A 12,767-nucleotide genomic window follows, 5' to 3' on the forward strand; every position below is an offset into this window, starting at 1 on the left:
ATAAGAAAACTTATGCATTGGAACCCCATCATAAAATAGGTGATGCAAAATGGAAAAACTTCTCGTTATGCAATGATGCATGATCGGGTTTCAATTTAAGTTTGAATGTTTATATTTTAGCATAGATATGGTTATGCACAGAAATGGCAATATAATGCATGTTAAGTGAAAACAATTCTAACATTGAAAAGACACACTAGTAGTTTTGCTTCCTTTGAAAAAAAAGGGGGGGGGGGAATTCAGCTTTTTCAGTTGATGATATCTCTCCAAATTTTCATGACGATTCCATGGAATTTTAACAAAAGCAGCACTACATTAAGAAAAAATATTATGCACAGCAAATTGTTTTAATGCTTGCTCATTGCTAGTTTAAAATTACTTTAAAAAAATACTGATTTTTCTTAAAATGTTTAGACTTCAGCATGTTACCTCAACTGTAAATAGTCATGCTTCCTAAAAATGAGTTATGATAAATTGAAAGTGCTGCATGTAACAAATATATTGTTTACGAGACATGTTTCATTTCTTAAGAAGACTTTTTATTTCAATGATTATAGTATGTGCTATTCTCATAAAATTAATGCAAAGAACAGAAAGAAGCATTACTATGATATGCATTTCAATCACAAATTACTTTTGAAAGGGTGACTTCAAACATAATTTTTTCTTTCAATTTATAGCTAGCCTTGGGTCAAAAGGTGGGTGGAAATAAATAAAGTCTTATTTGTTCTTTATTTCCTAGAAATGTCAAATAGTCTAATATTTTTGTGAAGTGTCAACAAAATATTCAACAATTCAAAACTGTTCCGTTATTTATAGTAATATAATGTATAAAAAAATTGACAGTTTTAAAATGAGGTAAACTTTAGCAATACTCTTAACTAAGCATTATTTAAAACGATTTATTACACACATTGAACATACAGCGCATTCCGTTTTAACCTGCAAGACCTTTATTTTCACAACTGTTAGTCTTAGATGTATACTTCTAATTGAAAAATTTTTTCAAAATCAGATGCAGGTTTGAAATATTAAAAGTTTGAAGTGAAAATAAAAATTAGTCAAAAAATACAAAACTTAACTTTTTATACGGGCCCCAGGTCTCCTTACTTATCTTTAGGGAACTAATCTCCATTGAAAAATAATTCCAACACAAAAAGTTTGACATTAGTACGACCAATATGTCCCGAGATACCAAATGCAGCATTTTGTGACTTACACCACTTTACACTCGTTGTCAATAACACATTTGAGGGAAAATATAGTGGTTAACAAAGGTTTAAAATTATATGCTTGCTTAGAGTGTGGTTTTTGAAATTGTTCGAGGTTTTGATTTTTTTTTTTTTTTTTTGCGTATCATGGCATGACAGTTGCATTTATTTCAGAATAGCAATGAAAAATATAAATATTTTGTTTTGTTTCTTTTATTTTGACAACCTGTCATTCCTTTGAAAGGGCGATAAGTTCCAATCTTATCTTCTGTATGGTCCTTTAAAACTTAGAACTCGTATATTTCCATGAGTTTTAGTTGCACAAAAGTCAAGTTTTTGTGATAGTAATATTTTTCAATGGAGAGGATTTCCCTAAATATTAGTTGAAGGACCTAGGACCTGCATAAAAAGTTAAATTTTGTATTTTTTGACTCAGTTTTATGCTTGCTTCAAACTTTCAATATCTTATCTCTGCACCTGATTTTGAACATTTTTGCAACTGGAAGTATGCATCTAGGATTAACGGTTGCCAAAATATAGCTCTTTGCAGATTAAAACGGAACACCCTGTACATTAAGGACCCCGTTTGCCCCTTCCAGTCCACAGTGACGAATGTTTCCTTTCATTTCTTCATATGGTTATCAATGAAAATATACTTTTATACTTTCCATATCTTCCAATAAAACATCCTAATATTTTCAGCTATCAAAAAAAAACAAACAAAAAATATTCAGAATACAGTAAATTATTCTGTCACAACAGGCAGTGGCGTAGCTAGACCTGACTTTCGGGGGGGGGGGGTTACTTCTTTTATATTTATATATATATATATATATATATATATATATATATATATATATATATATATATATATATGTATAATCGCTTGGAATTTTTTCCTTTTCTTTTTTTTTCTTTCACTTCTCTTTCTTTTTCTCTTTTTTTTTGAGACTAACTTTTCGGGGGGGGGGGGTTTGTCCCCAAAACCCCCCCCCTTAGCTACGCCCCTGACAACAGGGTTGTAAAAATAAAAGCTGAAAAGTTACTTAAAAAAAGGGGGGGGGGGGAAATCTGTCAAAGTACATGTTATTTCATTCATTAAACGGAGAAATGGATGACCTGATTGGCTGGGGACTTCCTGGCTGAGCTCCCGGCAGAGGAGGCCGCGGAAGATTTCTCGCTCTTCTCGCTGCTCTCCGCAGAAGAAGCTCTGCTGCCTTCTTCCACACGAGACCGGACTACACTCTCCAGGTCGAAACTCTCTTGGTCACTCCATTTCCTCCTCTGCAAAGATACAACATACATATCTCTATGAAGCCTCTATAAAAATATGAAAGCTCTGAATGCAAGTTAAAAATGGACATACCTTATTTAGTCAAAATCCTGTCTTAGCTTATTAAAATATGACTTTTTGCAGTACAGTAGTACAATTTTGTTATAAACTTATAACAGGGAAATGCGGAGCAAAGTGAAAAACCTCCGTTTTTTCAAAGTGAATAAATAGGAAATTTGTTTTGAAAATTACAGCACATTAAGAAATAAAAATGTATTTTTCAATAAAACTTGCTTTGAAACGTTGTTTTAAATTTTTGTTTCTAAATTTGTACCACTTAAAAAAAAAAGTGGAAAAATACAAGATTTGTCTAATAAAATATTTTTTATTTAATAATTAAAAATACTTTTGGTCTGAGGGATCAGCAAATAAAATAATGAATGAAGAAATGAATAGATAATCAAATGAATTAATTGATAAAACAATTAGTACATGCAAAAAAATAAATGAATAAATAAAATAGTGGTTTAATAATTCGTTTATTTTCTTACTATGAGTAAATAAAATAGTAAGAAAATAGACGAATTATTACAGTAAGGAATGTAAATAAATGAATTAAAAAGTGAATACGTAAATGATTGAATAAACGAACTATTTCACTTTGCCCCACATGCACTAGACTAATTACAAAAAATATTTGAAATAAAAAATAAGCTTAGTTAAATATTTAATGCAATGAGTATTAGTGCGTTTCAGTTAATATTTATAAAGTTGATAAATTGAACTTTGTCATTTTGTAGTAACAAAATCAATTTTTGAAAGACTGCAAAATATTACAAAATGAGTATCAATTTTTGAAAACTGCTTGTATTATCATATGCTTTGATTTTCAGCAATAAATTTTCCCCGACTATAATAGACTACATAAGTCTGCTACATGGTTAAAATATTATCAGATAGGTGGAGCTAAAAACAGAGTAAATATTTCACCATTTCACTTGGCCCTCCATTCTCCTACATTAATTTTACCTTCTTTTACTTTAATTTATTCAAGAAATCTTTGATAAAAAATCGAAAATTATAGTCTCCGCCCAAATAACTGCAAATGGCAACGGGTCCACTGAAGGCATGAATGATGGGATACGCTTAAAACCTTATGCAAGGGAGGCGTTTCTTGGATGCTGAGCCTTCGGTCAACTGTCGAAACTGGAATGAAACTGGATTTTGTTTAAATGGATGACTGATTTCTTGGAGTTTTTGTTCTTCTTTCAGAATGGGTAAGTTGACTGTTTTCTCTCTCTTTTTTTGCAGGTCAGAGCTGGGGGGTTGGACTTGTACATGTCAGCATTTAAAAAAAACCCGTCAATTTTTATAAAAAATTTATCACGTTCTGGCAAGTTAATATTTGCTAATATGATAAGAATGCAAATGCACTATGACATGTATGTTACCGACCTCTATAGAAACCTGCAAATTAATATATTATGCCAACTGCTCCAGCTCTTTGATAACGTAGCAGTTACTGCCCATTCTAAGGTTCATATTGTTCAACTTCTATAGTTCATATTGTTCAACTTCGCATAATTTTTCAATTAATATTGCTTATTATTCTTATATGTTTCTTGTTGTTTTTGTTTCATACACTTGCTAGTGTGCCACTTACGAGTGAGACTTTAAATAATATATATAATATACATTTAACACTTTAGCTGCATTTGCGCTGTCTAAATGTAGAATATTTTATTTTAAGTTCTAAGAATTATATATATATATATATATATACTAGCAGTACCCGCACAGAGATGCCCGTGCTAAAAATTTAATGGAAGTCCGTCGAATAAAAAAAATGGAAGCACCCTCCACTTCTGTAAAATGATTATTTTTCTATGTATAAAATATAATTCCTTTTCAAAAAAAAAAAACCTACTAAAGTTTCTTTGGAACCAATAAAACTTTTCGTCAAATCATTAAATTAGATTTACAGTTGCTTTAAAATTCTATTTAGCGAGTGAAGTGGTTTTTACTGCAATTTAAAATATTTCGCCAAATAAACAAAAGAAGACATCAAATAATATCTTTCAAATGTAAAAATAGTTCCGCAACTCCATTGTTTCTGGCCAAACTCGCCCAGAACCACGCTCTCATAATCGATCCGTCTAAGGAAAAAAAAACATCCAGTGGAACATTCAAAAATCATCGTCAGAAAAAAAAGAAGAAAATGTCCTACATTTCACTCGGATAAAAACAAATCAAGTTTCTTTTCTTCCAAAACAAAGAATTACATTTACGGTTGCTTTAAAGCAATAATCCTAGACTGAACTGCTCAGTGCCTAACGTGCCAAGTGAACACGCACGCTACCGGAACCCAGCCCTTTTGCAAGTGAAGCGGATGTTTTTTCTCTGGCAATGAAAAATGTAAACTATATCACTCATTATGCCTCATTCATTATACGCTGCTTCCCTTCGTGGCTTTGTGGTAGAAACTTCGCTTCAAATGCCGGTAAACGTGGGTTCAATAACCTCGGATACTAGGAGTTGTGTATTTCCTTTCTTTACGCTGAAAATCTTTCTCATAATGTCTTATGTGTGAATAAATAAAAAAAAGTCCAAAACTTTCGAGGCAATATGGCCCTCAATCCTTCCATGATTATTAATTATGGACACGTAAACAACAACAGTAGTGTCATATAAGTTAAAGGCAATGATTTTTAACTTAATTAAAAATATCATCTTTTTTATAGCAATATATGACCATTTCTATAGTAATGAATGGACTTTAAAAGCCACTCCATAGCAGTCATTCCGTCAAAATGCATAAACTTGAATTTGTCAACCTAGTGCATGAAAAATTATTTAAATTAACAGTTTCTCATTGTTACTTCTCTATCACGAAAGTATTCGTCAGTTAAAAGATTGAATTTAATACACAATTTCACAAAAATATCTTTTCGTTCTAAGAAGTCCAAAAACTTGGTTCAGAAAAGTGTCATTTCATCACGGAGCAGAAAATAGCACAAACATTGAGGAAAAAGGAATAGATTTTTTTTTTCTCTGTCTTGTTTTTCATGTTTTAACAATGAAGTGCAGAGAAGATAAAAAAAGTCAGCTGAAATGAAAATAATTTCACTGTAATCGCTTAAACCTTTAAAAAAACAAACAAAATTGTGTTTCTGTTACACATGGAATTGCTTGAACTAAAAGGCATTATTTTCTCTATTGTAATTAAAATAACAGTGCTGTGGACATTACCGAATGCTGTGGATCGCTGTAAAATAAAATCCCAACAAAACATAAATGTGAAAAGCAGTCAAGTTCAATCAAAATGAGGCCCTGGGTAGACGGTGTCACCGATAAAGTAGTTCAGATCTAAACGGGTACCAAGTTCCATAGCTGTTCCTCATAGAAGTTGGATTGTCCCATGTTTTTCAATTCAACCAGAAAACAATTTTTTTATTTTCTTTGATTGCAGATTGACGACCAAAACTTGCAGCAAGTTTTGGTCGTCAATAAACAATACAGTAACTTGCCAAGTTACAAGGATCAAAGAAAGTAAAAAAAATTGTTTTCAAAATGAATTGAAGAACACGGGGCAGTCCAATTTCCAAGAGGAACTGCTATGGAACTTGTTATCCGTTGAGATCTGAATCTTGTCGGTGACACCGTCTACCCAGAACCTCATTTTGATCGAACTTGGCTACTTTTCACATTGATATTTTGTTTGGATATCATTAAATTTTGAAAGCTAAATCATAGTAATGTTAGAATTAAATGTAAATGTCTTTAGAATTAAATGTAAAAGCGCATAAAAATACAACTTTCGTCCCCCCTGCTTTTACAATGTACTGGTTTCCTTCCATTAGTAATTTCGAAGATATTTCGATTAACTGGGGGTTTGGCGCTATCATCAATTATGGGCTATAATCATTTGCTTTTGTCACTATCAGCAAGGCCATGGCTGAAGTACATTAGCTCTTGGTCTTTGGCGTCCAATTTGACAACAATTGGGAAAATTGCGAAGACTCCTAGTTTTCAAACTCTTCCCGCAATTTCTCCATTGTCCGTGGGAATTATCATAACGTAGATTGTAAAATATGAAAAATTGGCGAAAACATTTCCCCTTTGCTTATAATTCCGTGGCGCCAAGTTTGTGGACCTTTAAGAAATTAAAATGAAGAGAAGCTAAAAGACGTAACTATGGCAATGTGAAACAAAACATCAGTAATTTTGATGGAGATTAGATTTATTCGAACTTTATTTTTAACGACTTGTATAACTTTTCTTCCTTTAAAGAAAGAAGATTATTTTTTCGACCACAGGTCAAGAAATTTCTGGAGTAAAAAATGCCACTTTTTCCAATGGTGTCAAAAAGAAAACAGTGGAACAATTCCTTCACTTTTTACTGAGAGATTTAATGAAGAAAGTAGTGCCAAAATTTCAGCTAAGCCTAAAAAAGTTCGAGATAAAAACGCAAATTGCTCCCGTTGTCATGAAGCTGGAGCATTGAAACAAATTGCTTAGAATGCGGAAAATTCTACCCTTTTTAACGATATATAATATTAATATGTGCAAGTAATTTTTCACCCCTTTAATAGCCAATAATAGGCAATTTAAGTGAAATTTGGGGCTAAATTGGAATTAAAAAAAAGAACTATTTATCGGATTTTTTTTCGAATTATAGCCTATGTTACTCAGTAAGGAGGCCCCTTTCATACAGTGAAAGAATTTTTCAAATAGTTTCAATAGTTCCAGAGATTACCTCGAACATATAAACAAACAAAAATTCGTCCTCTCCCTGTATAATATAGTATAGGTAAAATGTATTAAAATGATTTAAATTTATCCATTTTTTATGTCTGGTTTTGAATTTGGTAGGGTAAATTCTTCCCTTAATTCAACCAAATATAAATAGAAGTAATAATAACACCAATTGGAAACAATACAATGCATATAAAGATTAGTTAAATTATTTTTAATGGCACATACTTGATGTATCATAAACAAACACACTTTATTGGAAGAATGGGGGGGGAGGAGGGGGGGGGGGAGCAGGGTCAGAAAAGCTTAAAAAAAGTTGTAAAAAAAGAGAAAAAGGGACAAGGAAATTTTTTGTAACAATTAGCTAGTCATAACTAAAAAACCCCTAATAAAAGTAACAAATTTACTTCTGTGCTCTTCTGCTGGTAAAACACAATATATCTTTATTTACCAAAACATTTTCAACATTCCCATGCAAGTGTAAGTGATTTTCTTAAATCCTCTTATGTAATATACTCCTCATAATATATGAGTGAAACAAAGAAAATTTAAGGAAAAGCAATTTAATTTTCTCTCAAATCATTTGGGTAAAAAGGGTTGAACTGTTTTTTTTCTATTCAAGTGAACTGAAGAAGCAAGCAAGACTACTTCTGAAAAACAAAAAAAAATGCTAACAATCAACTTGTTTTCCTTTTCCTTGCCTTTTTTTTTTAACAAAAAAAAAAACTACCACCACTTTTAAGTTCTAGTAAATTTTATACCAAAAAAATAACAATGAACCTTCATAAGTGAGATTTTAAAAACATAATTTCCATAAAAATGATTTAACAAAACGATTTCTAAGGAAACAAGCAAGCGTTGCTGGGACATAAGGACAACAGAACAGAAAGCAGGACTCGCCTGTATGATGGGCCTGGGGCCCGGCCGGAAAGGTTCCATGAGCGGCCTGTGCAACAGGTGAGGGGGACTGTAGGTGTGGAAGATACCAGGGTGGAAGGTCTCTTGGCTGTGCCACTTGCGCCGCATCGGAGGAAGGCTGTACGAGGGGTGGCCATAACCTAAAAGTAAGAGTTACATTAGCAAATATTCTTAAAGTAGAAAATTGCTTGTCAAGGTATCACGGTTGAAAATTGCTTCTATATTTGAAGGATGCAATTGCCTGTTTAGTGACATTTTGATTGTTGAAATTTTAACCCTAACTCCAGTGGATTAACCTTAAACTCCAGTAGACAGCATTCATTGTTGACAGTAGCATACCTAGGAGGTCTGGCGCCCCTGGCAAACTTAAGAAATTGCGCCCCCCTCCCCCACAACGTTGTCCCAATGAGAAGCCACCGGAGGTCACTGTGACCTCCCAACAAAAATTTTTGGGGGAAAATTTGACTAATTGATTGACAAATGGAAGACAATAATTTTTCTACTTTTTGATCCTTTTTTTTATAAATTAATCGAAATGCCACCCCCTGGTGAGAGCCACTCCTGCCAACCCTTTGTTACACTACAGATTGTTGACCCCTTTTTTGTTTCTTAATTCTCCTAAAATGAGTCTTACCAGTTGTTGTTGTTGTTTTGTGCCAGCTAGGCTGTCAATTTGAGCTGCACTGCTTCACTTTTTCAACTGTACCGCACTTTGGTGTGAAGTCCGACTTCCACAGTACTCACGTGACATGATGACCCGTTTATAGGCTAGGCAATCCTTCACAGCATAACAGCACATTCACACAAAGAAAAGACAAGGATAGGAGAGAGAAAGTACAGCCATGCCTGAGCTGGGTTTGAACCTGGGACCTCCCCATCTGCAATCAGACTCCTCTAATCAAAACCAGTGGGTTACCGGATCCAGTTCAGCCATGTCAAAATAAAGCATTTTCCTGTGTTTCCACCAAAAAATAGTATCAAATTATCATGCTATTGCACGAGTTTCATTGTTGGTGAACTCTGGAGCGTTACTCGATCAGTGAATTGGCTATTATATACATGAAGATGAGGATGTTGGAATGCAAAGAGGAGAGAGATTGCAAATGTAATTCAGTAGTGAAAGATTACTAAGCAACTGAACGGGAGCATGGTAAAACTTTACGATGACTAAGTACTGCTACTGAATGACAAAACTTCTGACCAACCCCCGAAGATTGCGAGGCAATCTTCGGCGGTTGGTGCGCGTCACCAAGCGGGGGGGGGGGGGGGGGCAGAAACGCTAATTTAAGAAAAAATCCAAATGGATGAAAGAGGTTACAGAGAAAATTCAAAATGAAACTGAAATTTTGAAGGAAAAAGGGGAAAGAAGTAAAACCCCTCCTAATGGACACCCCTCAAAGACGGACACCCCTCTTATGCGGACAATTTTTAATTCCCCGGTTCCAAGGCAAATAACATTATTTAACCCCTGTCCTGCAAACACCACTTCACTGCGGACAAAAATATTTGTCCCGTTAGTGTTGCATTAGAGGGATTTTACTGTACTTGATTTTGGAAGAAAAAATCGGAGTTTTAGGACTAGCAGCCAGAAAAGGGATTTTTAGGGGGAAAAGAAGCCCTGCATTTGCAAAGAAAACCCATAAAGTGAGCTGACCTTCGATCCTGCGGGAGGGGGAGGGCTCCGAGCCCCCCACGATGGAGGGCAGGTTGTCGGAGCTCTGGGACTCCCTCCGCCTGAGCATGGGATGAGCAACGATGGGCACGGCCTCCATGTAGGCCACTGTCTCTGCGGATCCGTGATCCGATCGGAATCCGGAAGGCTGGCGATAACGGGGAGTCGAGTTGCTTCGGAAAGGACGACACGACCTGCAAAGAGAAACCATTTTTCTTCATTAGTGTGATGTCTGAATTAGCTTAAGTATTTATTTAGAATACTAAACTACAGTAGGATATCAGAGCTGCCAACTGAAAATCTAAATTAGTAAAAATAAGGTTCAACAACGAAAAATTGTAGATTTCTGCATTCATGTTTTTTGAGGTCACAAGGAGCCTCTTTTTCAATGCAAAGTAAGTGAGGTTGAGGATGAAAAGATTCATTGTTCAAGTCTGTAGCTCGTAGAAGCATTGATTTTTTGGTAGCAGCTGACAGTTCTGGGATATGCATAACTAACTTTATTTACACAGGAAGGAAGAGATTGTTAAAGGAGAATGTTTTATCCACGCTTTACATGGCTGTTCTATTTACAACCTATGTCACAGTTAAAAGCTACAGTTACACTTCAAATACTGCAGTTGCAGTTACACCCCTTATGTTACAAATATATTACAATTAGTTCACAAACAGCTTTGGTTATACCTCTGACTCAAAAGTTTGGTAAGACCTCATTTGGGGTACGCTGTTCAGTTTTGGTTTCCTCATCTGAGGAAAGTAATTTCTGTATTAGAAAGGGTTCAAAGAAGGGCTACTAGACTAGTGTGGTGACCTTCAGGTTTAGATTATGATACCAGATATCAAAGGCTTAATATGCATAGCCTGGAGCAAAGGAGAGTCAGAGGAGACATGATTCAGTTTTTTCAATTTATCAAAATGAAAGAAGCTAACGGGTTAAATTTTTGCACGTATAGCAGGACGAGGGGTAATTGTCGAGGGGTCAGCTATTCAAATCTCTCAGGATAACCTGAAAATGAGGAAAAATTCCTCCTTCAGCAGGGCCGTGGGCACTTGGAACAGCTTATCGGAAGAGGTTGTAATGAGCAAGGCGGTGTATAGCTTTAAGAGGGCCATTGATCTTCATTGGGGACAAATAAACGGAATAGGACCAGCCCAGCCGAGGCTTGAGCCTGTTGCTGGTCATCAAATTTATATTTGAGGCAGTGAGAAGCAAAGGGATGTAAGTGAACATTTTCATGTTTTGAGTAAAACGCGTTTAAAGATCAGATCCTAGGTAGGCTTTCATTGATTTTTTTTTCTAAATCATGCTCTATAACAGCAACTACCAAGGCTACTAGTACCATCTCTTGCCCCAAGACAGAGGAAAGGTTTACCTACCATGCGTCCTGGTTATCTCCAAATTTTTAATTTTGCCACTTACATCCCTTTGCTTCTCACTTCCTCATTTATGTTTTTAAATGCAAAATAAGTAGAGTATTGATTTGTAATAGTAGGGTAATAAATTTGAAAGTACGGTAGAAGACCAGTGAAGGAACACTCCCTAGTCGAATCGAAATTTATCCTGAGAAGGTCGGTAAAATTTTTTCAGAAAAATAATGTCATCACAAAAACATAGCTGTCAACATTGAAAGCTGAAAATTAGGAAGACATACGCATTAAATTTGGCAGACTTTGAATATATAAATTTAACCAAAAAATGTTTAATGTAAAAGGGTTTTTTTTAAATACAAGCATAGGTCTATCTTAAATTGGGCACATATGAGGTCCTATATTCAACACTCGAAAACAGGCAGGATCCCACATTTGAAAATGGATATTACATTAATTGCCGTTATTACTTCTTTGAAGAAAAATATTACTACTTTTAGGTTTAAAAACTTTTTTTAAAAACAGGCATAAATTTGTTTTATTTTACAAATGATAATAAGCATTCCATGCAGCAAGTAAAGGTTTAGAAATAAAAAAGAAGTAGAAAAATTGGGAATGTTTCACTGTATTCTTTTTGGCAAGACAAATTCAACAAGAAGGAAAATGAACTAAACATGTTTGAAAAAGACCTTTTCATACTCGTGCATAAAAAGGCTTGTTTTTGCGATCTCCAATGTACAGATTTTCCCGAAATTCTAATAACTGAAAAATCCCTTTTTTAGAGAATTATGTTGTTTAGATAAAATTTGTGAGATATTTATTAGAGAATTTGGAAGAAGGCATTATTATTTGGGAGTCTCCCAAACGAATTGGGAGAGTCGGCAACTATGCAAGTATTAAGATTAAAAATCCTAGGACAGACGTACCTGGTTTCGAACTCCGAGCTGCTGTATCCCAAGGTACAGTCTGAGCTGCTGGCCCCCCTGCGGCCCCTCAGGCTGGGGTAAGAAGTGGTGACATTGGACCTCCTGGTGCTCAACTGGCCGCCCGTCTTCTGTGCTGCCAGCTCCCTGGTGTCGGACGGGAAGATATGATTGGTCATGAAAAATAATTATTATTCAACCAAACTAGCAGAGCACAATTTAAGAGTTATGAGATATAAGAAGGATTAAAGGTATAAAGATGAATAACGACAATAATCTATTAACAGAGTAAAAATGGCAACAATAACACATATAGTACAACCTCGTTTATGCGGACAAACAGGGACCAAAGGCAGTCCCGATGAACAAAAATCCGGATAATCGGGGTAATATGGCTGATAAGCAAAACACGTTCTTCAATAAGCAGACATCTTTTACTACAGCAAAAAAGAAGGCTTTGTAACAGAACTACAAAGTACTGTTTATCGCAAACATTTTTCACTCATAGTTCAGCTACAGCGGTGTCGGACTGATACTCTGAATAACACCATGTTAGGTAAGTACTATACCTCATTGTACATTCTATGCAGGAATTGCCCGTTAAACCAAAACAAAAACCGAAAGTTGTCAGTATTTATAGTTCTGTA

General features: G+C 34.8%; 1 protein-coding gene across 1 annotated transcript in view; it reads right to left on the bottom strand.

Annotated features, from left to right (window-relative positions):
• The window catches only part of LOC129226318 (coiled-coil domain-containing protein 66-like), a 53,947-nt gene that overhangs the window by 4,600 nt on the left and 36,580 nt on the right, over window positions 1–12,767 (bottom strand). Inside the window, exons 10-13 of the mRNA XM_054860919.1 lie at window positions 12,124–12,267; window positions 9,812–10,023; window positions 8,140–8,297; window positions 2,331–2,531 (exon numbers count right to left, since the gene is read on the bottom strand). Of these exons, the coding sequence (XP_054716894.1) occupies window positions 2,331–2,531; window positions 8,140–8,297; window positions 9,812–10,023; window positions 12,124–12,267 (715 nt within the window). The remainder of the gene's footprint in view (window positions 1–2,330; window positions 2,532–8,139; window positions 8,298–9,811; window positions 10,024–12,123; window positions 12,268–12,767) is intronic.

The sequence above is a fragment of the Uloborus diversus genome, chromosome 7 (assembly GCF_026930045.1).
Source record: "Uloborus diversus isolate 005 chromosome 7, Udiv.v.3.1, whole genome shotgun sequence".
NCBI lineage: Eukaryota > Metazoa > Arthropoda > Arachnida > Araneae > Uloboridae > Uloborus > Uloborus diversus.